General features: G+C 55.6%; 2 protein-coding genes across 10 annotated transcripts; one reads left to right on the forward strand and one right to left on the reverse strand.

The window, feature by feature from the left end:
* Nucleotides 1-50: 50 nt before the first annotated feature.
* Nucleotides 51-5,521, forward strand: SLC39A5 (solute carrier family 39 member 5). 6 transcript variants are annotated; one of them, XM_082350960.1, is made up of 12 exons: nucleotides 51-186; nucleotides 434-515; nucleotides 850-953; nucleotides 1,255-1,609; nucleotides 1,815-1,998; nucleotides 2,815-2,977; nucleotides 3,134-3,303; nucleotides 3,532-3,672; nucleotides 4,052-4,148; nucleotides 4,236-4,691; nucleotides 4,829-5,019; nucleotides 5,261-5,521. In XM_082350960.1, exons 4-12 carry the CDS (start codon nucleotides 1,326-1,328, stop codon nucleotides 5,402-5,404), a joined length of 1,830 nt encoding a protein of 609 aa, XP_082207086.1. In that variant the 5' UTR covers nucleotides 51-186; nucleotides 434-515; nucleotides 850-953; nucleotides 1,255-1,325; the 3' UTR covers nucleotides 5,405-5,521. The 6 variants fall into 6 exon arrangements, with proteins under 6 accessions (XP_082207086.1, XP_082207088.1, XP_082207087.1 ...); XM_082350962.1 differs by having other exon boundaries at nucleotides 885-953; XM_082350964.1 differs by lacking the exon at nucleotides 434-515 and having other exon boundaries at nucleotides 94-186; nucleotides 4,236-4,406; nucleotides 4,611-4,691.
* On the reverse strand, nucleotides 5,482-22,409 carry ANKRD52 (ankyrin repeat domain 52). 4 transcript variants are annotated; one of them, XM_082350920.1, is made up of 29 exons: nucleotides 22,252-22,409; nucleotides 21,858-21,941; nucleotides 21,317-21,395; nucleotides 21,047-21,117; nucleotides 19,810-20,010; nucleotides 19,200-19,287; nucleotides 18,936-19,078; nucleotides 18,424-18,636; nucleotides 18,078-18,156; nucleotides 17,652-17,766; nucleotides 17,443-17,525; nucleotides 17,216-17,333; nucleotides 16,925-16,993; nucleotides 16,598-16,738; nucleotides 16,438-16,518; nucleotides 15,197-15,308; nucleotides 14,917-14,988; nucleotides 14,465-14,666; nucleotides 14,120-14,207; nucleotides 13,926-14,043; nucleotides 13,159-13,378; nucleotides 12,871-12,958; nucleotides 12,680-12,763; nucleotides 12,423-12,568; nucleotides 12,124-12,206; nucleotides 11,833-11,915; nucleotides 11,546-11,637; nucleotides 10,944-11,098; nucleotides 5,482-5,639 (listed from the first exon to the last, which is right to left on the reverse strand). In XM_082350920.1, the coding sequence occupies exons 1-29, from the start codon at nucleotides 22,276-22,278 to the stop codon at nucleotides 5,529-5,531; spliced, it is 3,246 nt and encodes a 1,081-aa protein (XP_082207046.1). In that variant the 5' UTR covers nucleotides 22,279-22,409; the 3' UTR covers nucleotides 5,482-5,528. The 4 variants fall into 4 exon arrangements, with proteins under 4 accessions (XP_082207046.1, XP_082207049.1, XP_082207048.1 ...); XM_082350923.1 differs by lacking the exon at nucleotides 19,810-20,010; XM_082350922.1 differs by lacking the exon at nucleotides 14,917-14,988.
* Nucleotides 22,410-27,548: the final 5,139 nt, after the last annotated feature.

The raw sequence follows: 27,548 nt of genomic DNA on the forward strand, positions 1-27,548 counted from the left end.
AGGTGGAGGGGAGATAGGTTACAAGCAAGGCCTGGGCAAAGGAGACCTGCCCCTTTAAGGTAGTGCCCCTCCCCTGCCCCCTCCCTGCCGTGACCCTTGTCCGCCTGCCTGCCTACCCCCCACAGCTGGAACCAAGAAGACTGTGTCCCCCTTCCTCTGGGCGTCCTTCCTGTTTCCTGCTGTCAGGTAATGCCCACCTCGACCCCCTGGACCAATCACCCCAGTCAGACTGTGCTCCCCAACCTTAAGCCAGGTCAGACATCCGAGGAGGCCCAGATACTCCATTCCTCTTCCCACCAGAGCGTCCCCTCTCGTGGTCATAGATTCCCAGAGTTCTGGCTCTTACTCTTCTGGGATGAGGAAGTGCTAAAAACAATTTCTTCCCCATGCATCTGGGGTTGCAACTCATCTGCCTCTTTACCCTCCTCTCCAGCTTAGGGACACCTGGGTCCAACTTTCCCAGGGAATGTGGGGATGGGGGTTGGAGATGAATGAAGCCCGATGCCATATGTAAGGTAGGTGAGGTGGGAGTATAGGCAGGGAGAGGCTAAGACGGTACCACCTGGGTTGGGGTGTGTGTAAATTATTTAGAAGAAAAGCCCAGGCCCTGGTTCTCCTTGGCCATGTGGCTTTTCCACGGGCAGAGGGTGGCCCCTCCCTAGTCAGGGGCCCAGCTAAGACTGACCTTTGACCCCCACCCCAGAGACCAGTGAACCATTAACTCCTCTCTGATGTAAGCCTTCCCACACTGGCACCTCCGTGGCCCCGCCCCCAGGCAGGTGGGCTAGGAAGGGGGGGCTTGTCCATCCCAGCCCTCTATCTGACATGGCCTCCGATCTACCTGGGCAGCTGGAGGCTGAGCCTGGCTCCCCTCCACAACCCAGGAACCTCTAAGTGTCCACAGCGAGGCCTCATGGGGACCTGAGGTGACGGCTCTCACACTGCCAGTGGGGGTGAGGCCCTGGGGATTGAGGGGGGATAGAGAGGTGGGGCGAGGTTGAGGGGTGGGGTCTGGGGGATAGGGGAGGGACAGGGAGAGGTCAGCTCCGGATCAGGTGAGGGGAGGGTTCTGGTTCCGGGAAGGCGCTCTAGGAGCTGGCAAGCAAGAGGCTGCTCAGAGGAGGCAATGGGGAGGAAGGAAGGAGGCTGCCGCTGCAGCGTTCGAGGAGGGGGCGGTGTGAGGGGTGCGGGCTCCCCGGGCCCTGGGCTGGACAGCAGGGCAGGAGCCCCAGCCCCTCCTCCTTGTTCTTCCAGGGCACGGTCCTCAGGATGTTCCTGGGGGAGTAGAAGCTGGAACCAGAGCCTCTAACCCTGTCCCCCCAATAATGGGGCCCCCAGTGAGTCATCTGCTGGCTGGCCTGTGTGTGTGGGTGGCCTTGGGCTGGGTAGGGGGCTCAGCCCCCTACCTGGGCCCTGCTGAGCAGGAGCAGAGCCATTACCTGGCCCAGCTGTTTGGCCTGTATGGGGAGAATGGGACGCTGACCGCAGGGGGCCTAGCGAGGCTTCTCCACAGCCTGGGGCTAGGCCGAGTTCAGGCCCTTCGCCTGGGACACCACGGGCCTCCAGCTGGTCGGGCTACACCCCCAGCTGGAGACAATTCCACGCACAGGTACTAACCCCTCTCCCCACCCCAAAATGTCACACCCCAGCTCTTCTCAGTACTTGGATCAGTCTCCTCCGGTTGCCTAGCTCTGGCTTCCTAAAATCAGATTCCTGGAATTACAGATTTTTCAGAACCTGATTCGTTATATCCTTTCAAGGCCCCTTTCTGAGAGAACATGAGTAAGTCTGACTTTGCTATCCATCCACTCTAGGCCCCAGGACCCCGAGCTGAGTGTGGACATCTGGGCAGGGCTGCCTCTGCACCCCTCTGGGTGGGGTGACCTGGAGGAGACCGAGGCCCCAGCACCACCCCATGGGCCAGCCCCATCGGGCCTGGGCCTCTTTCACAGGCTTCTGCTGCTGGACCATTCACTGGCTGACCATCTGAATGAGGATGTGAGTCTGATGATTTGTAGCGAGGGGAAAGGAGCCATGGGATTTAGATGGCCTGAAATGTTTAAAAAGTCAGTCATTTTAAATGGTTACTTAAAAAAAAATCCAGATGTGGTCTTAGGGTATGTTATTCCAGTAGTGAAATATGTCCCCTCTGGGCTCAGAGTAGATAAACCCATACCCCAAGCTTCAAGGCTTGGTTTAGGGGCCACACTTGGCAAAGCAGAGAATTCAGAGAAGCAGCCCAAGGTAGCCTCTGGGGCTGGTTATCTGGAGATGCGGCCTGCAGGCGGTAGATGGCTGTCTTCATCCAGAAAGTCGGTGAACTTGTTCCATGTACACCAGAGGGCAGCCAAAGCCAACCTGAAACAGGCCTGGTGAGGTGAGCACCCCATCCCAGGAAGCGTTCAAGCCAAGGCTGGTTGAACAAGTGACAGGGCTGCTGAGAGGACGGTTGGATGGCATTTTAGGTTCTTTTCCCTTCTAAGATTCCGCAATGGAGGGCTCTAGTTGTCCAACCAATTCCATCACCAAATTAATAAGACATCAGGGGCTTGGGAGGGAGGGAGATGATGGCGATGTTCACTAGCACCCAGTCTGTACTGAACTGAGTATTTGCATTGGTTTGAATATTCACTAATAATTAACACACACTGATTATACCTAACCGTCCCGAGTCCCTGATGCACCTGCCAGTGTGAGCAAAGGGGACCCTGGGAGAGACCCAGGAGCCCATGCAATGGAAGGGCAGACATTAAAGATCTGAGTCACAGTTCTCAGCAATTCCCCAATGTGTGACCTCCAACTCCACTTCCCTAGTGTCTGAATGGCTCCCAGCTGCTGGTCAATTTTGGCTTGAGCCCTGCTGCTCCTCTGACCCCTCGTCAGTTTGCTCTGCTGTGTCCAGCCCTGCTTTATCAGATTGACAGCCGTGTCTGCATCCGGGCCCCAGCTCCAACCCCCCCAGGGGATCTGCTCTCTGGTCAGTGGGGGAGAGCAAGTGGTGGGGCACCTGAATCCTGTAGGGAGTGGGGCCCAAGCCAAGGAAGGGGGTTCGTTGGGGGTCCCGCCTCCCCTTGCATTTCCTTTAAGGCCTCCCTTTCAGCCATGCCTAACTTCAGCCCCTGATCCTCCCCAGCCCTGGTTCATAGCGTCCTGGCAGTCCTGCTGCTCAGCCTGCCTGCTCCCCTCTCCTTGCTGCTGCTGCGGCTCCTGGGACCTCATCTGTTGCAGCCCCTGCTGGGCTTCCTGGGGGCCCTGGCCGTGGGCACTCTTTGTGGGGACGCGCTGCTACACCTGCTGCCACATGTACGTGAAGCCCCTTTCCTGTCCCCCTGCCCCGGGGGTGGACAGCCTCCATGGAGCCAGTGTGTTCCCAGTCATAGGACATCCTCTCTCCCACCCCAGCTTCAGCCCACAGCTGCCTTCTAGTAGAGCATATGAGTGAAGGCTCACCACCTCCCTCCGCCATCTCAGGAGGGGGATGCTGTCAGGTGCAGGGCCTTCCAGAGTCTGCCCTGACCGCCTCTCTGTCAGGCGCAAGGAGGGCAGCACGCTGGACCTGGCGGGCAGCCAGAGGAGGACCTGGGACCAGGACTGTCGGTGCTTGGCGGTCTCTTTCTGCTCTTCGTCCTGGAGAACATGCTAGGGCTTCTGCGGCGCCGAGGGCTCAAGCCAGTGAGTGACACCCTTTTGTCCTCTTCCTGCCGAGACCAGAGTCCTAGCCAAGAACTGGCCACTCAAGCCAGGAGGTGAGGGGCCAAGTGCGCTCCTGGCTCTGACGTTTGCCTGACTGTGCAGGACCTGACAGCTAACAGGGAGTGGGTTGGGGCTCCTCAGCATAGACCCAGGACTTCTGGCCAAACGGCCTCTTCTCCTTAGTTCAAGTCAAAAAGAAACAGAGAGGTGCCAGCCTGGGAAGAGAGCAGAGGCCAGAGAACATCCCCAAGTGGCAGAGGTGGGACCAGGTGTTCACCTTCCCTGCTGGCAGCCTAGCTGCTCCTTAGCCCCCCGCTCTGCTGCCTCCTCCCTCAGGAGGGACACCCTCCCATTTCAGAGATGCTGCCGGCGAAAAAGAAAGGATCTCAGAACTCCAAACCTGGACCCGGAGGATGGCAGTGGGATGGCGCTTCGGCCCCTGCAGGCAGCTCCAGGTGACCGGAGGAGGACATGAAGAGCGGGCCCTGGCTCCCAGCTCTCACTCGCAGCCACCAACACTGCTCTTTTCCTCCTTCCCACAGAGCCTGGGGCTCAGGGCCAGAGGGAGCAGGACAGCCAGCCGCCAGCAGTCCCGGCCCCTCCTGGGCACCAAGGCCACAGTCATGCATGTCAGGGTGGCGGTGGCACCAATATCACGTGGATGGTCCTCCTGGGGGATGGTCTGCACAACCTCACTGATGGGCTGGCCATAGGTGTGAGGCGGGGGCGGGGGGGGGGGAGGGAGGAAGGGAGGGAGGGAGGGAGGGAGAGGGTAGGCCTCCTAGTTACTGGATGGGGCGGGGAGAGGGTTACCAGGAAGCGGGGGGATGGGAGGACCACAGAGGGAATGCAGGCTCCCAGCCTCCTCTGGGGAGAGCTTTCTTCCAGACTGACCACCTCCCATCCTGCCCACCCAGGCGCTGCCTTCTCTGATGGCTTCTCCAGTGGCCTCAGCACCACCGTAGCAGTCTTCTGCCACGAGCTGCCCCATGAACTGGGTAGGAATGGCAGGAGTGGAGTGGGGTCGACTCCAGAAAGGAGAGACCTCCAAGGGGTGGAACTTGGAGGCTGGCGGGTGACATGGGTGAGGGCAGCCCTGGCGTACTCCCTCCTACCCTGTCCTCTCTCCCCACAGGTGACTTCGCGATGCTGCTCCAGGCAGGGCTGCCCTTCCGGCGGCTGCTGCTGCTGAGCCTGGTGTCTGGAGTCCTGGGACTGGGGGGTGCAGCCCTGGGCGTGGGGCTCAGTTTGGGCCCTGTCCCCCTCACTCCCTGGGTGTTTGGGGTCACTGCCGGGGTCTTCCTCTACGTGGCCCTTGTGGACATGGTGAGGTGTGGGGTAGTGCGGAGAAACCGAGGGAAGCGGGGTGGGTGTAGAGGAGAGCGAAGTATCAGTCCCTCTGCTTCCCCCTGTGGCCCTCCGGAAGGGTGGTTGGACTACGGGCCCGCCAGCATCTGAGAAACACGGGTGTGGAAGAGCTTGGGTTGGGGAGAGTTGCTGACATCTCCCTCTCCTGTTTTAGGAGCAGAGACTAGGCCAGGATCCTGATGTTGTTATTTTCTTTCAGCTACCAGCCCTGCTTCGTCCACCTGAGCCCCTCCCTACGCTCAACGTGCTACTGCAGGGGCTGGGGCTGCTGCTGGGGGGCGGCCTCATGCTCACCATAGCCCTGCTGGAGAAGCAGCTGTGGCCTCTGGTCTCTGATGGCTGATGGGGGCCAGTGGAAAGGCGTCCAGGTTGCCCTTCCTTCCCCCCAACCACAGGAATGGAGGCGGGACACAGGGCCAGTAGGAGCAATAGGATTTTAATAAACAGAACCCATCCCAAAGCCATGACTACGACAGTTGTACTTGCACCAAAACAGCATAGAAAACCAGGATGTGGCAGGAGGAGGGCTCAAAGCAGGTATGGGGAGGAGGGGCCTGGAGGGTGCAGGATGCATCCATCTGCGGGGAGAGCATTGTGCTTTAGCCCAGAGAGGAAGGGGAGGGGTGAGGCAAATGCACCAAGGTCCCCACTTTTTCCTACTGCCCTCAGCACCCTGGGGATACAGGCATCTGGGCAGGTCTGCCCTTTATTGCTGCCCACCAGCATGAAACACACCCCGACCCCAACGCTAGCACCACAGGTGAGTCCAGGGCAGGGAGAAGGGCAGGAAGGGGAACATTGCTTAGAGAAAGATTCCACTAGAATCCAGTGAATTGTGCTCAGTTCTCTTTACTTCCTACAACCGAGTACATGGGTCACAGGGTGGAGGGAGCAACAGGACACGGGACATGCCCCTCGGTGCCCCCAACGCACCCTTGCACACAGGATGGTGGTGTCTGCAGCATCACAGGTCATGCAGGGCACGGGGAAGGGGAGGTTCACACACACGTGGACGCCCACAGCGGGTACCAGACAGAGAACACCCCTGAATATACACAGCTGTACACAGGGAACCCCCAGGTCCCCAACCCAACCCTCTCCCCTGTCTTGCCGTCCCCCAGGCAGGAGGAACTGTATTGCTTTGAGAGAGCCACCCTGGGGGCTGCTCTGCCAGGCACCCTCCCCTCCCACCCACCCCCGTTTTGGCACATCTGCAAGACACACGGCAGTGAGAGTAGGCACCCTCCCTCCCAGGCTTCTGTGGCTTGGAGTGGAGGAAGGGGGTAGGAGACTTTCATCCGCCATCTTTCCCCCAGCCCTTCCCAAACCCCTACCAAACCCACTCCAGCCAGAACCCACCCCCACCCCCCAAACACACACACACAAAGCTGAGCTATCCAGGAATACAGGGGAACAAGGAGATTGTCCGGGATGGGAGCAGAGGCAGTGGGGAGAAAGGACTGGAAGCAGAGACCCCACCCTGGCGTGGGGTAAGACTGGCACACAGCTACTTTAGTGCAATTGGAGAGGGTGCCCAGAGTGAGGGATGGAGGCAGGAGGACCAGGCTAGGCTCCCCAGGGAAAGGGCCTAGCAGGAGTGAGCGAGGGCCAAGGGTGGACCCTCTCGTCACCACCACCCTCTGCCCTCCCAAACGCAGTGACAGTGTCCCCCTCACACCTAAGTGGGCAACAGCAGCCTCGGAGTCAGTACCTTCAAGTAATTCACGGAGCAGACCCTCCCCACCCCAGCTTCCTCCCATCTCTGGGATTTGGTCGCTTCTCTAGGGGTTGGGTCGGGAGGAGGGGGTCCCCAAGTCAGACCCTTCCCTCTCTACCTCCCTCTTCCCAGACCACTGGGCTTGGTCCTCAAAGATTCCTCACCTCGGCCCTTGCCCAATCTGGGTCAAGGCCGAGGAGGGCTGGAGCCACCACGGTTAGAGGGGAAGGGGCTGCTTTGCTCCTCATCCCTCCCTCTTAAAAGGTGGGGTTCAGACTAGGTGGGCTGGGGCCCCATACTGGAGTGCCCCAGGAGGAGGGGTTCTGGGCTAGGGTCTGTAAGGCTATTTTCCTTTGCGGTAGGAAGGGGAGGTGGGGGATGAACGCTGGGTGTGGGGAGAGGTGAGAAATGGCGGAGAGGGAAGGAGGAAGGGGCCTCCCCCCGGGGCAGTCAGCGGCATCACTCGGACGAAGTCACACTCATGTGCACAAGGTCCCGAGCATGCCTGCTCCCAGCCCCTCCTGCCTGGCCCCCACGCCCCCTCCCAGGACGCCCTCCAAGACCCCAGAGGAGGTTTTGGGGGCACACAGCTGCAGAACCGTTCGCTCTGGCCCCACGACCCCCGGCCCAGCCCCGCCTCCTCTCCCCTTCTAGGTCCAGGGAGTCGGAAGGTGCTCGGGTGGGCAGACAGCGGTGGAAACAGTATTGAGTTTTCCTTTGGTTACATATTGAAGGCAAAGGTGAGCTGGACTTACAGTCAAAACGGATAGGGATGAGGAAGGAAGAGGGGCCACGGCTGGGGATGGAGAGGGAGGTAGGCCCTCCTCAGCCCCTCCAACCCAAGGAACACATGTCTAGGTGGGTGGCAGTCCCTCAGTCTCACCTCTCCCACCCCCACAGCACCAAACAAAAGGAGAAGCCCCCTCCCCCAGGGGCTGCTCCCTACCCCAACCTGGGCTGTACATTCAGTGGTTCTCAGCAGTCCTATGGCTCAGGGGGCCGCGGGGTGGGGAGGTGGCCCGTCAGTCTCCGCTGGACAGTGGCAGTGACCCGGGCCTGTTGGTCCGTGCTGGGACCCACAGTTTGTGCCATTTGTCTTTCTGAAGGATAGTACACAACCCTACCAAAGCCACCGGCCAACCAGAAACATCTCCCCCTAAATCAGAAACTAAAAACTGGCTCTTTTTCATCTCGCCCTCTGATTCACACATCTGTTTCCCTGTCTCCTACGTAGCCCTCGCTCTGTCTCCTTTGCTGGGACCTGGGGCTGCTCCCAGGGTCCTCACTTAAAATAGGCCTTTTCTCAAAAGTGCTTATTACTTGAAGCAAGTGCTTTAGAGCTGCAGTGGGGAGAGGGGGAGGGGGAGAGGGAGGGCAAAGGGAAGGAGATGATTCCTCCCCACCCTACCCCCTTAAGATTGGGGGGCATTCTGCCTGCTTTACTTCTCCACACCCGTTTAAGTCAAAGAGGTCTTTTTAAAAACAACAACAACAACAACAACTTAACATTAAAATAAATATGCAGTGGCCATGAGAATGGTCAAAATGCTTCAAAAAAACACTAGGGGCTGGGGAGCCCAGGGTGGGGTGTGGGATTTCCTTTGGCATAAGGAGGGGAGGCTGCTCGTCCTGCCGGCCTCCTCACAGCCACATGAGGAGGGACAGAGGGCTCCCCGCAACCTGCCCCAGCACTGCTGACGGTGTGCTGAAGGCGCAGCAGGGAACGGGCAGCCACCAGAAATCTCATCTAGCAAAACAATGGGGCTCCTGACAAACACTCAGATTCTTCCTGTCATCACCGAACATTGATAAAGGAGAACACGACTGAAACCCCAAGAGTTTTCTCTGGAGGACACGTCTCCCTGCTCTCCCTGCCCCCCGCCACCTAATTCCCAGCACCAAAATGAGAGGGAGGGGGTGGAACAGGAAGATTTTATGAGAGAGAACTGAAGTTAGGGGCAAGCTTTGCAGAACCAGCAGGACTGGAGGTGGGGGGCTGCAGCCCTTAAGAGAGGTCACATTGATTGTCGTACAGGGGAGGGCAGGGTGCGAAGGGAGGTGGGCGAGAGGGGCGTTGCAAGGCCCTTTGGCTTTGAAAACAAAAATAAAAACTAAAAGCTGCACAATCCTTCTCATCAATAATGGTCATCTGGAAGCTTTGAAATGGTTTAGGAACTGAGCGTTGGGGGAAGCAAGACACAGAGAGAGAGGGGATAAAAAAGGGACCATGACAAAAAGAATAAGGACTTGGACAAACACCCCAGGCTTCCGGAAACCAGCATGAGGTATGGTTAAGGGTATCTGTTAGGGAGGGAGGAGTCCCTGGGATGCCCCTCTCCCCTCAGCCCACCCTTGGCAAGGGTGGCAAGACGTGCAGCGGACACAACTGAAAAGGGGGTAAGATCATGAATAAAGCAAGCACGGGTGGGGGAAGGAGACCGAGGGACCCCCAAGGGGGAGGCCCTGTACTGTGTAAACGAAGCCTGTCCAGTTCTCAGGGGACAATACTGATGGCAGCCAAACTGGGCAAGGATGGGCTGGGGGGGGGTGGAGGGAGCATGACCTCTATTCAAGTTCTGTGTCTTGGCCCCTGGCTGAGGTATTGAGTGTGAGGAAGGGAACACTGGGCTGAGGGAGCGGGTCCAACTGTCCAGGAGGCTTAGCTAGGAGATGGATGGACAGGGCGTCTGAAGGGACCAGGGCCAAATTCAATGCTACATTTAGAGAGAAAACTGCCCCCTCCTCACTCCAGCCCAGTTTGGCTTTTGGGGTACGACTTCTGGGAATCTTCTCAGTGCAGGCCTTAGCTCAATCCCTTCTCTCCCCGCTGCTGGGAAGGCAGGAACCAAGCCTCAGTATCTACTTGTCGCTCCGTAGATCAGAACTTCATCCTCACACCGGAGGGGAAGCCTGGGTCCCCGAGTAGCCACGGTCCCTAGTCTGCCCTGCCCCTCCCTCTTTGGCTTCAGATCAGGATTGACTGGGGGCAGTGGGTACTCTTGGACATAACAGAAGGTGGCAGCAGACAGGGGGCACAGAGGAACTGTGGGATTGGGGGGCACAGGAGGAAGAACACAGTCCCTCCCTCCACACACATGCAAACACATGCCTGAAACACAGAGGACATACTAGGGCTGTGGTTTTGAAATGGGCAGGAAATTAATTTGTTTCTTCCCCTAAAGGATAAAATGCTTACTTAAAAATTCATGACAAGCCTCAAAGTTAAGGGAGAGGAGAGCCAGAGAGGGAATGGCCACAGGCTCTGCCCTCCGGAAAGAAGTTAAAAGAAAGAAGCAAGGTTAAAGTGCGTGGTCAGGGGGCCAGGCCAGGAGGGGGAGGGAAGCAGGGCGGGGCAGGCTGTGGGGGCAGAACCAGCCCTTGATTTGCATATGAGGAGCCAGGGAGCGTGCAGGACTGGGGCCCAGGTACAGTAGTTGCTGCTTCAAGTGTTTTGCATTTGAACTTTAGGGGTGATGGGATACAGAAGTGGGGGAAAAGCTCCAGGCCCCAGTGCTAAATACCCTCCCCCCTCGTCCGCTAGCTGCCCCTGAAGGGGGAGGGGGACACCCCCAGAGTGCTCACACAGTACCAGAAATTAAGGCTTCTCACTGCTGCGGGGATGGAGGGGGGGATGGAGGGGCCGGCCAAGCAGGGAGGCAGTGATGGGTATGGAAGAAGAGGTGGGGATCTGCCTGGCAGGGACATGGGGAAGGGGACAGAGAGGAGAGTCAACGGGAAGAGTGGGGGCAGCTGGCAGCAGAAAGGGAGAACGGAGAGAGGGGATAAAAGAGAGGGGGAGCCAGGCATCGAGCGATCATTTTGGGACACTTGGCAGAAGGGGTTGCCCTGGGGGTACCAAGGGCCTGGGGTGCTCCCTGTTGGTCCCAGACCCCTGCCAGGCCAGGATAGTGTGGCAAAGGGGTGAGCAGCTGCTCCCCAGTGCTTTTTCCCCCCTCCGCCCCCCAACCCAGTCGTGTTCTCCTTTAAAGTGCCCTAAATGTATAGACTTTTTCTAAATAAATAGAATAAGATATCAAGCCACCGGCAGGGGGAGGGACACAGGAGGGGGCTACTCGGAGTAGCAGCCATCTAACCCAATGGCGCCATGCCGCTCCTGGCTGTAGGGGCAGGAGGCCCCGTGGGGCAGGGCGCCGCAGCCACCCACCGTCTTGGCTGCTGCGATGCCGCAGTTCTTGAGCAGGCTGAAGCTGAAAGGACTGACAGCGTCCTTGGGTGGGAAAGGCTTCATGGTGGAAAGGATCAAGGCCAGGCAGTCTGCCACATCTTTGTTGGGGGCGCAGGCCAATGCCGGGGTGTGACCTGCAGAGCAAAGGGGAGAACTGAGCCCCAGGGTCCTGTACCCCTGGGTCCCCATCCACCCGCCCCTGGGCCCTGAGCTCTCTCATCTGTGGAGGGGAGCCAAGGCAGGCAAGCACCCAGCATGGTCAGAACTCAAGGGCTATAAGGGCCCAGGGAGGCTGACAGGCAGACTGTCCCAGTGTGGGGTAAAGAGCAGAGCCAGCCTGGGGGACAGGAGGCTGGGAGGCTGAGGTGTGCAGGAGGTCTTCCTGAGGACCCTGCTGGCTCCACCTAGTTCCGTCAGACTCCCCTCAGAGACTCTAGCGTACCGGTGTTGGGTCCCTGCTCTGAAGAGTTCCCTTGGGAAGAAAATCCAGTTTATTAACCAGCAAGCTTAAGAAGTCACCTCCTGAAGAACGTCCCTGACCCCAAAGCCCGGAGGGGCAGGGGGCTCCAGACCCCACCCACCTTCTTCATCCACAGCCAGCACTGTGGCCCCACGACTCAGCAGGGCCTGCACCACAGAAGCTAGACCATTCCGGGCGGCAATGTGTAGGGGCCTTGGAAGAAAGGAAGAAGAAGGAGCATGGAGTCGGGGCAATGGCAAGCTGCCTTCCACCCTCAGCCAGAGTCGCAACGCTGCTGAGCGAACACTGTGAGTTCCAGAGGGCCCCTGGAACATGGGCGGCAACCTCCTCACCCACCTCTCCCGCCCCCCGCCCCCCAGCCAAGAGCCCCCTCCCCAGGGCACTCACATCTGCAGCGCACTGTTGGTAGCATTGATAAGGCCAAGGTCTTGGGTTTCTGCCAGGATCATGAGGGCACATTTCTCGTGGCCCTGAGGGAGAGGGACAGAGAGTGAAGACTTGTGAAGTGGAAGCATGACAATAGGAGCTGAGGGGGTAGCAGGAGGACAGAAAGCTATCCCACCAGTCAGACAGTCTGGACAATCCTGACTTCCACCGGGCCCTCTCTCCAATCACCAGGCCCAGCCCCTTCGTCAGGCCCTGCCCCTTACACAGCCCCACCCGCACTGCCGGTGGTACCTTGCTACAGGCCAAGTGGAGGGCAGTGTTCTTGTTCTCATCCAGCACAGTAAGGTCTGCCTTCCCTCGATACAGCAGAAATTCTACAAGAGAAAGGAGGCAGAGGGGGCTGACGCTCCCTTCCAGAGCCGTGCCGGCCTGGCTCTGCACCCTCCTATCTGCATATCCTTTGCATCCCATCTGCAGAGGGTGAAACATCCAAAGACATGCCTCCTGCCTCCTAAACCCCACAGGCAGGGCTGACCCATCTTGCGAAAACCCAGGGGAGCACCTCCCTTCCACACGCGGCCCCTACACACCCACAGCAGCGGTCTGCCCATTCTCAGCCGCCGTCATGAGCGCAGTGCGGCCAGTGTGGTCAGTGGCGTTCACCTCGGCTTGATGCTGCAGCAGCATCCGGAGCCCAGAGACGTTGTCCGCGAAGGCAGCGGCGTGAAGAGGGGTCCTGTGGGGAGGGGGTCAGGGCAGAGTGAAACAGGGAAGGCCCTTTCTCTCCTGAGCAGCAAGAGGGAGCCAGAGGCAACGGAGGCTTCTCCCCAAGCCTCCCGCCACTCACCGTCCTTTGGCATCTCGGCTGTTCACAATCTTGGCACCCAGAGCTCCCAGCAGCATCTCTGTGGTGCTGTCCTGGTTATTAATTCTGGGGGAAGAGGAAGGGTCAGCAAGAGGGGCAGGGGAAATAGACCGCCTGTCCTAAGCCCAGGTCACAGACCCCTGAGTGGGGCTGAGGTGTAGGAAGGGACTTACACTGCACAGTGCAAAGGAGTGAAGGGGTTTCCTTCCAGGTATGAAAACGGGCTGTGTTCAAGTAACAACTCCAGACAATCTTCATGTCCTGGGTATGAGGAAGGAAGAGTGGTGATGGAGAGAAATGACAACAAAGTCCCCTCCATCTGTCCTGTCCCATCTCTCAACACTCCATTCTACTTCCAGATCCAGAGCAACCCAGGTCCCTCCCTCAACCCACTAGTCCTCGTCTGCCCTCCCCTACACCCCACACACATAGCTGTGCCTACAAAGGCCCCAGAGCCACACCAGTGTAGGAGGCCCAGTGCATGGGCGAGTATCCGCTGTAATCCACCCCGGTATCCAGGGGGTCTGTGGAAAGGGCAGCCTGCAGCAGGGTCCGCAGTACTGCAGTGTGGCCACAGGCTGAGGCCAGATGAATGGGCGTGCGGCCCTTGAAGTCTCGGCACAGCACAAACGCATCGTGGTCCAGGAGGGCAGCCAGGCAGTCCTCACAGCCAGTCACTGCCTGTGGGTGACATGAGGGTGTGGCTGAAACTCCCTTTCCAATGGCCAGTCACTGGGGCTGGCCCAGGAGTAAGACCCAATTCCAGGGCTCCAATCCTCGTCTTTACAACGATGATTCTAAGTGTTAGGGATGAGCATCTCCTTCCCTGACTCTGTGCCAACTGACAATCAGGATGGTGAGAGTTAATCCTGGCCTTCTGTAGTGGGAGACTGAGTCAAAGAATCCCGTGGGATGAGGAGGAGGCAGCTTTAGGACAGGTGATGGTGAAGGACCAGGTCGTGGCATCATTATTCAACAGGACAGGGCCAGCTGGGTACCCTGGGGCAGAGTCTGGGTGGTGAGCAGGTGGCTGTATGTGATTACAGAGCAAGGTAATCAGGGAGATCAGCTGCGGATGTCAGATACTCATCCTGGAGCAAATACAGTAAGGCCCACTAAGACCCTGGGCACAAGATCCTGGCCCACGTGCTAGACAACCTGATGTCCTACTGTTGTGCTCCCACGTCCAGGCCCTTCTGTGAGCGACCCCACCCAGGAGCTCACTCACCCCACGGTGGAGGGCAGTGCGGCCCCGGAGGTCAGCAGCATCAGCTGTGGATCCTTTCTCTAGCAGCAGATGTACACAGTCCACGTGGCCATTCATGATGGCCAGCATCAGTGGGGTTCTACAGAGGGGGCAAGAAAAGGGTGAGGGCCTGGCAGGGACGGGAACCCTGCACCCCACCCCTGGCCGACACTCACTGTCCATAGGCATCCATGACATCCGTGATGTCAGCTCTTTCCCCACTGTCGATCAGCAAGTGCAGGGAATCAGTGTGGCCAGAGGCAGCTAGGAGAAAAGGGGTCCTGTGTCAGGGCACGGTCGGGGCAAGAAGGCCAGGTGAAGGGTGGAGGTTATGGGAAGACCTGGGGCAGGGAGAAATCCTGGGGGATAGGAGGCTACGAATGACGACTTGCGGTTTCCATCTTCCTCGCCCTACTCCATCCCAACCCCAGTCCCCTCAGGGTTCAGGAGGGATCTGGGGACCAGTCTTGGAGGAGGCCTGGTGTGGCAAGGGGAGGGAGCAGCTCAAAGGGCGCACTCACCAGCAGCGTGCAGGGGTGTCCACTTGCGCTTGCGCTCCTTGATGAGGGCAGAGGCGCCATGGGCCGTTAGCACCTCCACACACTCAGTGGAGCCTCGCTCAGTGGCCAGGAAGAGCGCGGTCCGGCCCTTGTGGTCCCTTACATCCAGATTCACCAGCGTCTCGGCCAGTGTCTTCAGGGCTTCACAGTGACCGTTGTAGGCCTGGAGGGGTGCAGGCAACCAATGGATACAGCTCGGGACACTGTCCCCACTCTGTTCTTGGGGCCCACAGGGAGACTCCAGGCAACAGGCCTCCCCGTGAGCTCCTCGGGCCCCTCTCCAGACCACTGCCTGCTTGCGACATCCCCACAAGAAGGCAGAAGCAAGGACGGATTCACACGTGCTTATACCTGTGTGCCAGCCTGGGGCAGGTAGGGACAAGGAAGGCAAGAGGAAAAGACCTGGGACTCACAGCTAAGTGCAAAGGGCTGACTGGAATGGTGCTCTCTACATCCTCCAGGCAGTTAAAGGACATTTCTAAGAGCTGCAATGGACAGAATAGTAGGTGCTGAGGTTCTGGTATTCCCAAGATATTACCCCTTGACCCCACCCACAGCAATCCCCAAAGCCCCTGGATCTAGAGACCACATTTGATTCAACCACCCCTTGGTTTGAGAATCCACAGATACAAAAGTAGACTGTGTGCTGTGCCCTGCCCTGCTCCTCTCCCCCAGGCCAGGTCCCACACGTACCAGTTCGAGGTTCTGTCTATTGCCATAGGCGGCTGCATAGTGCACGGCTGTGTAGCCCTGCCTGTCCCGCAGGGAGGGGTCTGCACCGTTATCCAGTAAGAATTCCAAACAGCTGGGGGACAGGAGTAGACTGTGAGGAGGGGACAGGCCCAGCCAGGGAGGGCACAGTTTGGGAGGAGCAGAGGAGAGGAGGGCAAGGGAGCCCCTCCAGGCCTAGCTGGCCAACACCCATCCCCCACTCTTGGTAGGCTAACTCCTGCCCATTCAAGCCCAGACCCAGACCTACCACCTCCAAGTCTGCCCTGAACCACTCTTGCTTCAACGCCCTCCTCTATCCTTTGAATGCTCTCCTAGAGAACCTGGAGCACAGTTATCAGTTACCAACCTGTGATCGACACACTCTCCCCCCACCTCCAGGCATACTGACCCCTGCCTTCTCCTCCTCCCAGCCCATCGGAAAAGGCCTACTCATCTCATACTCGCTCCCAGAATCCTCTTCTCTGGGAGGCCTTCCCCAAACTTCCCAGTTAGGTGCCTCCTCCCCTCTATTCCCCTGGCACCACTCTTACAGCTCAGTAGTAGTTGTACTAGTAGAAATATTAATACAGCATTTAACACTTACAATGTGTCAAACACTGTTCTAAGCACTTCACGTGTATTAAATCACTTAATCTTCATACTGATCCTTTGAGGTAGCTACTATTCTTATCCCTACTATGGTTGAGGAAACTGAGGCACAGAGAGGTTAAGTTACTTGCCAAAGGTCACATAGTTGAGCCTCTTGGATTTTAAATATCTTTTTTTAAAAAAAAAAACCCTTTATAACAGTCTTAAACTTACAGAAAAATTGTGAGGATAATACAGAGTTTCCATATATTCCTCACCCAGTTTCCCCTATTATTAACATCTTACACTAGAATGTATACAATACAGAAATTTGGGGTAATTTATCTTTTATCCTTACCACCCAGCACAGTACTTGGTACCTATTAAGTAAATACTCAATTAATGCTTGTGGAATAAACAAATGAATTTGTGTTTAGCTTTTCTGACTTCCTCAAGAAGACCATCCATTCCTTGAAGGAATGAACTATGTCTCCTACTTCTGTCTGTACCCACAGTGCTTGGTCCAGGACCAAACTCAGGGTGCAAAGCAGCAGCAGGGTGGTGGTGGGAGAATAACAGGACCAGAGTCGACACTGCTGGGAAAGCGCACCCCAGGGGTCTCCTCGGCTACTCACAAGAAGGCCTCCTTCCTGCGGGACTCCTTCAGTGGCTCGTCCTCTTCAGCATCGTGGCTGGAAGATGAGTGGGGCTCCGCCCTGGGGGAGGAGAGTGAAGAAGTCTGGGGGGCGCTCAGGGAGGAGAGTGGGGCTGAGAAGAGCAAAGTGGGCGCCTCACCTCCTGTAGGTGTCGGAGGCGGCAGCATAATGGAGGGGAGAGCAGCCTTTACAGTCGGCCTCGTTGACGCCTGCCCCAGCGGTCACCAGTGTGACGGCACACTGGTAGCTGCCATTGGCGGCTGCATAGTGCAGTGGGGTCCTGGGGAGAAGCGAAGGAGGGTGGGTAAAAGAACCAGGGGCAGATCCAAATGCAACCAGATGTGCAGCCAAAAGCTGCTTTGTAATATTCTCCTCACTCAGTCTCCAACTCCCCACCCCGCCCTCCATCACTTGTCTCTCTGATCGGATGTTCCTTATGTATATATACTCCTGCACATTAACACACCTTCCAAATTTGTCTCTCCTCCTCAAGTCAGCTCCACTGCTCAACAGCAAATTAAGACATTCAACATTCCTAAAAGGAAGGAGGATGCAGGTTAAGGAGAGAAAGAGGGCTCAAGGAGAAGCCACAGGATTCTCCCCAGGGAGGGGCTGAAGGAGGATGGAACTGGACAGCCCTTTCTGCTGCCACTGCTCTCACTGTGAGGTGGGGGAGCTCTGGGCAGGAAAGAAGAAGGGGCCCAGACCCCTGCCCAGCCTCCTTCTCAAGGCCTGAGACAGAGGGAAGAAAACTCACCCTCCAGAAGCAGCAGCATGAAGACAGGTACGGCCAAGGTTGTCAGGTGTATTGATGTCAAACCCAGCTGAAAGCACGTGCTCATTGCTGAGTGAGGATACAATGCTGTACAGCTGACCTGAAGGGGCAGAACAGCCACAGATCCCATCTGAGGGCTCTGAGCAGAGCCGGGAAAGGCCTCTGCTCTCCTGCCCACCTGCCCAACCCCCGAACCAGTCAGCTCATACCTGAGGAAAGAAGCTTACGACAACAGTCAGAGAATCCAAAGAGAACAGCTAAGTGCAAGGGGAACATGTCGTGGATGCCACGCCTGGGGAGAAGGGGAGGGACTCAGTCCTCGGGTCAAGGAGGGACCAGATGCAGACCTCTTTTCTGTGGCCTACCACCAGCCTAGATCTGAGGCAGCCTGGAAGTGGGGTCAGGGGTCCGGACTCACCGGGCGGTATCCGCGCCGTTGGTCATGAGGGTGCTGATGAGCAGCTCGTGTCCGTAGCGAGCGGCCACGTGCAGTGGCGTGTTCCCAAATTTGTCGGCACAATCAATCTCGCTGCCTGAAAGGGGGGACGCACACCCACACACTCAGACCTTTGGCTTCAGACCACTCACACTAGTTAGCTACCGTCTGAGTGCTCGTTACGTGCCAGGGGCCAGGCTAAGCCTTCTACACACGTTATCTCGTTTGCCAGCCTGAGGGGGCCGGGCAGGCAGAGCAGGGCCATTTCCACAGGTGCCTTGCTCAGAGCTTCAGGTGCCCATCCTGACTGGAAGATGGGGTCGGGGGTGGAATGAGGAAGAAAAGGTGTTTCTAGGGATGAGTTCTCTGAGGGGGAAGAAGAGATCACAAAGTCTTCCAGGTCCATACCATTCTGGATGAGGATCTGGGAGCGGGTGAAACGGCCATGGATGGCAGCCATGTGCAGAGGACTTTTCCCTTCTTTGCTCTGTGGAAACATGGCATTTTTTTTTCTTCCCTAGTGCAAAGCATGGAGAGTGCCCTGTTCCCCCTTCCAAAGGACACGTCTCTGAGGACGGGGTGATCATATGGACATCTTCTCAGCCCACATTCTCCTGGGCTCCTGGGAAGGACTGATCAACCCAGGACGCAAGCGGACCATTCCCCGTAGAGTTATCCAGAGCAAAAGATATGATCAGCACCCCCAGAGCCAGGCCCCTCTCCCCACTGGTCTCAGACTCATCCCTTCAGGCACCTGGTAGTTGACATCAGCCCCGTTATTGACCAACAGCTCCAAGCATAGCGCGCCATTGGTGGAGACCGCAGCCACATGCAGTGGTGTGAAGCCCTTGTCATTTGGCTGGTTGACATTGGCTCCTGCGTTCACCAGCTCGATAGCCACAGCATCCTGGCCCAGGTAGCAGGCGATGTGCAAAGCTGTGTTTCCAAAAGCGTTGGGCTCATCAATCTGGGTTTCCAGGGGTGAGGGTAAGCGGATAAGAGAGATACCAGTTTAAACAAAGTGGAAGCCAGCACAGATAGCCTAGAGAATCCCAGAAATCCAACGACTGCCTCAGACCCCTCAGGTTCCGGACCCAAAGACTGGGGGCACTACTGCTTACGATAAGCATTGTTCAGATCCTCTCACCACATCTTCCCGACCTCCCCAAACCACACCAGCAATCCCAGTGCCTTCCTATCTCCCTAACAGACTCCGACCTCCAGCTCCCTGCCCTTTCCCCCAGCCCCCGTGCTCAGCACCCTGACCTCAGCCCCCATCCGTAGCAGGTACTTCACCACTTCAATCTGGCCACTGGCAGCAGCTGTATGGAGCAGCCCATAGCCCTTGCGGTCCTTGCAGCCAAGGTCTGCTCCCCGTGCCACCAGCAGTTTCAGGACCTCCAAATGCCCTGGGAAAAGAGAGCACGCTCTCAAGGAGGTGGAGGGTGAACTCTAGGGCCCTGAGCACCCCTCTCTCCGTCCCTGCCCTAGGAGTCCCAAATCCTGCTCTCCCCGTGATTCTCTTCTCACCGAGAAAAGCCGCCCAGTGCAGAGGCTGCCGCTCCTTTTTGTCACAGACATTCAGGCTGGCTCCCTTACTGAGAAGCAGGTTCACCGTCTGTTTCAGGACATGAAAGACACCTGTTTAGAGCCAGGTTCATGCCTTCAACATACCTAAGAGCAGAGCCCTTAGCACCTGAAAAGGCTGAGGCAGCCTAATGTCTCTGTTCTTGGGCAGAACAGTCTGGAGAACTAGAGGGAACAGAGAAAGCGGGCACTAAGGAGATCCCAGATAGATCTGGAAGTTTGAGGTAAACTTAAGGGAGTCTCTTCACGTAATGTGGTGGTTTTTAAACTCTTTTGAAGTCTTCTAAATGTGCTGAAAGACAGGGACTCTCACTTCAGAAAAAACCATGTATGCAAACATTTTCCATGCAGCTTCAGAGGCTTTATCACCCTCCTGAGGTCCAAGTCAAGAATTTCCATCTAACCCAACCATTCATGTGGTGCTTGAGCCCAGATGTTTATATAATCATCCGGGCTGCTGCTCCCCAGGCCTAATGGCCTGGAAGCAGGGGAAGGTGAGCAGGAAGGGAAGGAAAAAGGCACGAGGCTGGGCGTGGACTAGAGCGGTCCTCACCTCCAGATGCCCACTATGCACTGCGTGGTGCAGGGCACTGCGCCCGCTCCTGTCAGCCACGTTGAGGCTGCTCAGTAATGGTGCCAGAGCCTCAGCACACCTGGTGGCCCGGTTGGCGGCAGCCACATGCAATGGTGTCTGCCACAACTTGTCCCGGGCATTCACATCTGCTGAATGTGCCAGCAGCAGTCCCAGCACCTTCTGTTGAGGGTCAGGGGATACGAGAAGATACAGGGGGAGCAGGAGGTAAACCAACAGGAAATGGGGGGCGAATAGGTCAGCACAGCACATGTGACCCCATCTCCCCACTCCCCCAGCACAGAGTCTCTCCTTATTTTTTCCAACATACCTAGCCTTTCAATACCTACTTTCCATCTTCTGGAACTTCTTAGAGCTTAAAATCTTCCCTCCCTTGCTGAGGAAAACGTGGATCTCTTCCTCAAGCCACCTGGTATCGTTCATAACCCAAACCCTGAAAATCTTCACCCATATATACAGCCACTACCAAGCTAATCCACACATGTAGAGGATCCCAATCCACCACCACTTTTAGGAAAGATAAATGCTCCCACTACATTAATCCCCAGATACCCCCCTTCAGCCCTGCCATGTGCATCAGAATCATTTCCATTACCTAGGTAAGCAAACAGATACTGGCTCCTCTCCAAAACCCAGGCTAAAATGCCCCTCCTATTCACCACCCACCCCATTCCCATTGGCCTCAGTCCCTCCCTCTGGTGGCTGGAGCCAGGGAAGTGACTGCCAAGCCAAGAAGAAGGTCATCTTTTCCCGCTCTTCAGGGTTGAGGGACCCAACTGATGAGGCATGTTTGATCCTCATGGTGTCAACTTTCATGCTGCTTGAGGGGCAGGGATGCAACAAATCACTACCCCCATCCCTCCATCACAAGGAAAGAAATCTCAGTGCCCAGAGGGGGATCAGACTCCATGGTGGCCCCCCAGGGAGGGATGAGTCACTAAGGCCTGGCAGCAGGGCCCCCTGCAGTCTGCCAGCCCAGTGTTAAGCTCTCCCCTGACGTCACATCAGCTAGCAACACTCAGCTCCCCCTTACCAGCCAGTTCTAGGGGTAGGAGGAAGGGGCCAAGGTCTGGTCTCCTCCGGATGTGGGGACAGACCAACTTGTAGGGCAGAGGACTAAGGCTCTCCAACCCTTATCTTCCAACCTTTAACCAACTCATCCTCTTTGGAAGGGAGAAAAGAGGTGGGAGGCCAGTACCTCATTTCGGGAGGCAGCAGCACGATGAAGAGGGGTCAGCCACAGTGTGTCCTTAGCATTGACGTTAGCACCTGTGGGGATATAATATGCTCTTTTGGTGGGAGATGGAGAGCAGGTGGGGAAGAAAGCCAGTAATCAGGCCAGGGAATCCGGATGGAGACGGTAGCTTGCCTGGACCAAGCACCAGAGGACAATCCTTGGATACGACAAAAAGGCTCCTCCCTCAGGTCCCCTCCCTAGCTGCCACACCTTCCAGCTCCCCACTTTCACCTGACATCAGTAGCAACTGGAGGATGGGGACATCGCCTACGTAGGCAGCAGCATGCAGTGGGGTTCGCCTCTCTTGGTCCTAGGGAGGCAGAGAAGAGCAGCAGCTGTAGGGGTGAACGATCCAGGACCCAAGCCCAAGTCTTCGTGCTCCAGGCCTTTCCCCACAACCTCTTCCCACAGGTTCTGCAGCCTCCTAAACCCCAGTCCTAGGTCAAAGCAAGCACCGAGGGAGGGTGGAGTCAGGGGGTCGGCGCCACGGGCCCGCGAAGCAGTCTCCTTCTGCCAGGAGGGGTGGAGGCGCTGCAGACACGGATGGTTCAGAAGAGAACACCGTTTCTGGGCATCCTCAGCCCTACTGGTCTCTGCTCTAAGCCTGACCTGCTCTCCATCCCCAAATGTAGAGCAGTCGCCCATCCCAGGGTGGAAAGAGCTGCGGCCTCACCCGAGCCGAGGAAACACGGAGCCGCCCCATTGGTGGGGAGGGGTCCTGAACACCAGGGCCCAGATTACCGGCTCGCCATCCTCCCTGATCTCAACTCACCAGCACATTGATGTTCTCCTTCTGCGAGAGGAGGGAACGCACTTCCTCCACATCTCGGCTAAAGATGGCCTGGACCAGGGGCGGCTGCAGGGAGAACCGGTTTTCAGGGAGCGGGCCGGAACGGAACCGGGGAGTGGGGTGGGGGACACCGGGTTTGGGGAGGGGGGGCGACGCTGGAGGGGCTCCGCTCTGGGGTCCTGGCCGCAGGGGGCTTCCGCGGTGTCTCCGCCGGTCACCAGGCCCCCAAGGACACCGGCTTGGTTGAGGGGAGCGCGGCGTGGGGCGGGGCGGGAGCCCCGGGCTCGGGCCCAGCCTAGGCCGCACATCCCCGGGCTCGCGTGGCGGCGGCGTCGGGCCCTGGAAGGAGGAAGCGAGCAAGGGCAGGAGGGCTGACCTGGTCCGTGATGCTGAGGATCCCCATGGCCCGGCCCGGGCTCCGTCCGCATCGAGCTCCCGGCGGCGGCGGCGGCGGCTCCACCGGGGACACGGGGCGGCCCAGGCGGCGGCTGCGGCGGCGGCTGCGGGGAGAGCGCAACCCCGCCTACCAGGGGGCGGGAGCGGGAGCCCGCAGCGCTCCCTGGCGGCCGTTCTGGGCCCGGCCGCAGGGCGCTTGCCGCGCAGGCTTTCCCAGGCCGCAACGCCCTCCGCCCCGCCCTGGCGGTCCCAGCGGCTCGGGTGCCCCCAACCGCGGCCGCTGGTTCCCCGGCTCCCCAGGCCAGCGGCGCCGTGCTCTCCGCTCCAATCTGGCGACCGGGGGATTCTCCACAAAACCCTAGCGGCAACTCAGGCCTTGGCCCTGCTGCGGTGCCATCCAACTTGAGGACCAAATGGCTGGCCAGATCTCACCCAGCCCAAAATGCCTCCTCCGAGCTACCTCCTCCCGTCCACGATTACACACCTCAGAATCCCCCACAGACTTGGGGAAGCAGAGCGTGGAGATCTGGGGGTTATATATGGCAATAGCCCCAGGGGAGGGAAGGCGCGTATCTCCACTGGCGGTGACAAGAGTTGGGTAGAAAGGAAAGAGTAAAAGTGCCCAAGCTGCGGAGAAAAAAAACAAAACAAAAAAACAAGGACTCTTAGCTGCAGAAAAACCCCACAGAGAGGACAGGCTAGCTGGCAGTTGAAGGAGGACTCCAAGGCCAACAGAAGCGGGCTTTTCGATTCCCTAATTACTCCATTGCCAGGTTAAGGTGGTAGGGTGGCTACACTTTAAAAGCTCAATCGGTTTCTGCCCTGAAAATGGTCGGGGTGCTTCCCCTCCTCCATTGGAGAAGCCAGAGAGCGGCCAGTCAGGCAAGATCTGGATGGAGGTCATCCCATCCCAAAAAGGGAAAAAGAGAGAAGAAAAGTGGATATTGAAAACTTGGTACAATTCATAAAAGGTGATTCAGGGTCCTGTTCAGAGCTCAGCAACTCAATATATGTGTTCTAAGAAAGGAACACATTTAGGAAAAAGCATGGCAGGATGGCCCCCTGTCAAGGCAGAAGTATAAAAGCCCCCTCCTTTGCTCTCAACAATCTATGCCCCTCATTACCTTCAGGATCTTGATCCCTGGAAAGATACACAAGACAAGTGTCAGTGGTTTTTCTTGGAGAGAGAAACTGGGGAACAGGGAATAAGGAATGAGAGGAAAATTTACCTATCACTATATACCTGTAAATTTTTTGAATTTTTACCATTTTGAAAATAAAATTCACAGTTTTACTGAAAACTTACCTCTTCCAGGAAGTCTTCCCTGGTTAACAGGTTCTTTCCCTTTTGTTAGGTCTCCTTATCATTTCCATACTTAGTTTACACTATCACAATCAGGTTGCTGTTTTTGGGGTTTTTTTTTTTTAATTAATTAATTTATTTATTTATTTATTTATTTTTGGCTGTGTTGGGTCTCCGTTTCTGTGCGAGGGCTTTCTCTAGTTGCGGCGAGCGGGGGCCACTCTTCATCGCGGTGCGCGGGCCTCTCACTGTCGCAGCCTCTCTTGTTGGGGAGCACAGGCTCCAGACGCGCAGGCTCAGTAGTTGTGGCTCACGGGCCTAGTTGCTCCGCGGCATGTGGGATCTTCCCAGACCAGGGCTCGTACCCGTGTCCCCTGCATTGGCAGGCAGATTCTCAACCACTGCACCACCAGGGAAGCCCTTGGGTTTTGTTTTTTAACTTTTTTTAATTGAGATATAGTTGATGTACAGATCAACATGTTACAGATGTACAACATAGTGATTCACATTTTTAAAGGTTATACTTCATTTATAGTTATTATAGTTATAATAAAATACTGGCTATATTCTCTGTGTTGTAGTCACAATCAGGTTTAAATTGCACATCTTTGTTGTTCATTTCACCTTACATCTTTGACATACAGGAGTCCAATGTTCCAGAAGGGATTTTAAACTCCTTGTTAGGCAGAGTCCTCCAACACAGGACTGTATATTGGGTTTTTGATTTTTGGGTTTTTTAAATAAATTTATTTATTTTTGGCTGCGTTGGGTCTTCATTGCTGAGCGCCGGCTTTTCTCTAGTTGTGGAGAGCGGGGGCTACTCTTCGTTGAGGTGCGCGGGCTTTTCCATCTCAGTGGCTTCTCTTGTTGCGGAGCACAGGCTCTAGGCACGCAGACTTCAGCAGTTGTGGCTCGCGGGCTCTAGAGTGCAGGCTCAGTAGTTGTGGCCCACGGGCTTAGTTGCTCTGCAGCATGTGGGATCTTCCAGTACCAGGGCTCGAACCCGTCCGTGTCTCTTGCATTGGCAGGCGGATTCTTAACCACTGCAACACCAGGGAAGCCCCCTATTGGTTTTGTTTTCTATGGAAAAAAAAAAAAAAAAGGATGCTCTAGCAGAGCAGCACATGGGAACAGACACAATATTTGATGATGATGATGAAGATGAGGCTGAAGAAGTAGAAACTGAAGGTAGTCAGGGATCTGATGGATATGGGTGTTGGGATATGCTGACTTGGCTATTGGGTATGATGGACCTTCCAGGAAGGGCTAAGCTAGTATATGGCCCAGAGGATGGGGAGGAGGGGACTACATGGCCTCCAATGCCCGAAATAGCTTTTGGTAACCTGAGGAATTGGAGTCAGGGGTTGAGCTGGGGTCACGTGCCTGGTTCTGGCTCCTGAGTGGAGGTGAACAAGGAAGTTTGCCAGCCGGGTTCTCTGGGCAGCTGGAAGGAGGAAGAAGGGCTAGAAGAGTTATTTTTAATATTATTCAGTGCACAGAAAGAGGATTTCCCAGGAGGGAAAAAAGGGATATGATATAGGTAACACAGTTACTTCCAGGGCTCAGGGAGATGCACAGTGTTGGGGAGGAGGAGGCCGGAAGTGGTGGCAAAGCCCTCTTATGCAAATAGTCCTTCTGGATTCCACTACTGAATTCATATTTGGATAACTCTAGGCAGATGCCTGCCTGTCTTTAAGCCTCAGTTTTCATTCTTCTAACAAATGTCTACTGAGGATTCACCATTGTATTCAGCCCTATACTAACTAGTTTGGAGGTAGAAACTTAGAAGTAATGGTGTCGGGAATTCCCTGGTGGTCCAGTGGTTGGAACTCTGCTTTCACTGCCGAGGGCGGGAACTAAGAGCCCACAAGCCACGACGTGCAGCCAAAAAAAAGAAAAAGAAAAAAAAATATATATATATATATATAATGGTAGGTTAAAAAAAAGTAATAGTGTCTACTTTTGTGGAGTTTATAACCTAGGAGAACATACACATGCACATGAAACAACTAGAGAATATAGGATTCATGCTACTTTATGCGGCATTATGTGTTCAGAATAATGTAGAGAGATGGGTTCAGTCAAGAGGGTCTTCCTGGAGGAGGTGTGTTTTGAGTCAGTACTTGAAGGATGTTATCGATGTAGAATGACAGGGAAATGGCAGGAAATTGGTTGTTTCAAGTACAGGGAATGAACTAGGAAAAGCTTTAATGGCAATAATTACCTAATCTAATTAGTAGGGGGTACAACAAGCAAACTGGCTTGGCAGGCCTATTGTACCTTGGAGATTCTGCAGCAGTTAACTCGGTTAAGGCATAGTGTTAATGAGGTCACAGTTTAGTTATGTATCCCAGTTAATTTCTGTCTTTTATCCGGTCAGATCCTTACTCCTCACTCTAAGCAGCTGTCTCACATGTGTAAGCACTTGGTCAGAGGGGCTGGACAAGAGAGTGGGGTTGGAAAGAGTGAATCTGTCCCTCAAGATCATATGCCCTTCTGAGAGTGGCTCCCAATTATCATCTTCGAACTGGAAGGAGATACTGTATCTTGTTGGGGGGAGGGTTCTGAGGGAAAAGGAAGAAATGTTAAAAGAGAAAAAGAAGTGAGATCATTCCCCAATTTGGGACTTCAGGTATAAATAATTTAACGTAAGTATTGAAATGCCTTCCTTACAAAATGTCACATGTAAACCAGAGTTCAAGGGAGGGCTCCTGCTCCTTGAAATCCAGATAAAATGGGCTCAAACTTTATTTATTTATTTGTTTGTTTATTTTGGCTGCGCCGGGTCTTAGCTGCAGCATGCAGACTTCTTAGTTGCAGCATGTGGACTCTTAGTAGCAGCATGCATGCGGGACCCAGTTCCCCGACCAGGGATTGAACCCAGGCCCCCTGCATTAGGAGCGCAGCTGAATCTTACCCACTGGACCACCAGGGAAGTCCCAAAATGGGCTCAAACTTTAAAAATCAATCCATATCCAGTGGAATTCCCCAAATGAATGCCAATCTCAAGGAGTGGGGAGAGTTGGAAGGTTTACATCTGTTTTCAGGCCCCTGTTTCTGGACAAGATGTCTCTCTTCCCTACCAATTAGACCCTAAAGGCAAAACAGTCTTTAATTATTTCATCCTCTCACCCTAACCCCCACAACACTACTCAGATAAAACTTTCCTGAATGTGGAGAGCATGACTGAAGACTTATGCTCTAAAGACTAAAGCAGAGGAGGGGCTTGCACTGTGATAACAAAAACATCTTTAAATGCAACAGCAGACACCACCATTCTTAAAATGTCCTTCCTCTACTCCACTGTGGGAGAATTTCAAGAGCTCTTGCACCCACCTAGATCCAGTCTCTGATTGCTGATTTCTCTCTCCTCTCTCTCTCTTTCTTCTGTCTCCCCACTTTTATCAAGGGCACTTTTTTTCTCCTTGTATCATGATTGAAAGCAGTGTAGTGACATTTCCTTTCCTGGGTTCCTGCCCATGAGGTCTCACCTCTATCAAGTGTACACTTTTCCAGGCAAAGATGGTTCTCTACCGCAAAAGTAAGTCTGGTTCTTCTCACCCCTTCTTTCTATAAATATTAAAAGGGAAAACTACGCAAAGTCTTAGCCCAGATCTTGGAACATTAATTTCCTTTCTCAAAGATGCAAAGCACAGCACTAGGCACTATGTGCTACAAAGATGAATGGAACTTCTAACTATAAACAAGGCAGAATATAGTAAAGTCTCTAAGAGAGACGTTCAGAAGACCAACGGCATATGCTGTTGACATGCCCAAGAAGTCGCTTCTGTGCTTATGTACCAGGTCCGTGACCACAGACTCGGCAAGTAGCTTGCCTGGTGAGCTCGCTCCACGGGGCCATCTCTGCAGCTTCTCAAACACCCCCTCCAGCGCCCTTTCTCGCCAGAGGTGTGAAACTACATCTCCCGACAGGCCGCATGGTCCCCTTCCTTCCCCCCTCTCCCGGTCCCGAG

This window comes from Balaenoptera borealis (assembly GCF_965194805.1).
Source record: "Balaenoptera borealis genome assembly, chromosome: 13".
Lineage (NCBI taxonomy): Eukaryota > Metazoa > Chordata > Mammalia > Artiodactyla > Balaenopteridae > Balaenoptera > Balaenoptera borealis.

Bases quoted from the DNA above. Each gene is read 5' to 3' on its own strand.
- SLC39A5 (XM_082350960.1), top strand. From the start codon at position 1,326: ATGGGGCCCCCAGTGAGTCATCTGCTGGCTGGCCTGTGTGTGTGGGTG. The intron at 4,692-4,828 runs GTAGGAATGGCA...CTCTCCCCACAG, and splicing joins CGAGCTGCCCCATGAACTGG to GTGACTTCGCGATGCTGCTC. The intron at 5,020-5,260 runs GTGAGGTGTGGG...ATTTTCTTTCAG, and splicing joins ACGTGGCCCTTGTGGACATG to CTACCAGCCCTGCTTCGTCC.
- ANKRD52 (XM_082350920.1), bottom strand. From the start codon at position 22,278: ATGGGGATCCTCAGCATCACGGACCAG. The intron at 17,334-17,442 runs GTATGAGCTGAC...CTGCCCCTTCAG, and splicing joins TCGTAAGCTTCTTTCCTCAG to GTCAGCTGTACAGCATTGTA. The intron at 13,379-13,925 runs GTGAGTGAGCTC...TGTCACCCACAG, and splicing joins GCACTGCCCTCCACCGTGGG to GCAGTGACTGGCTGTGAGGA.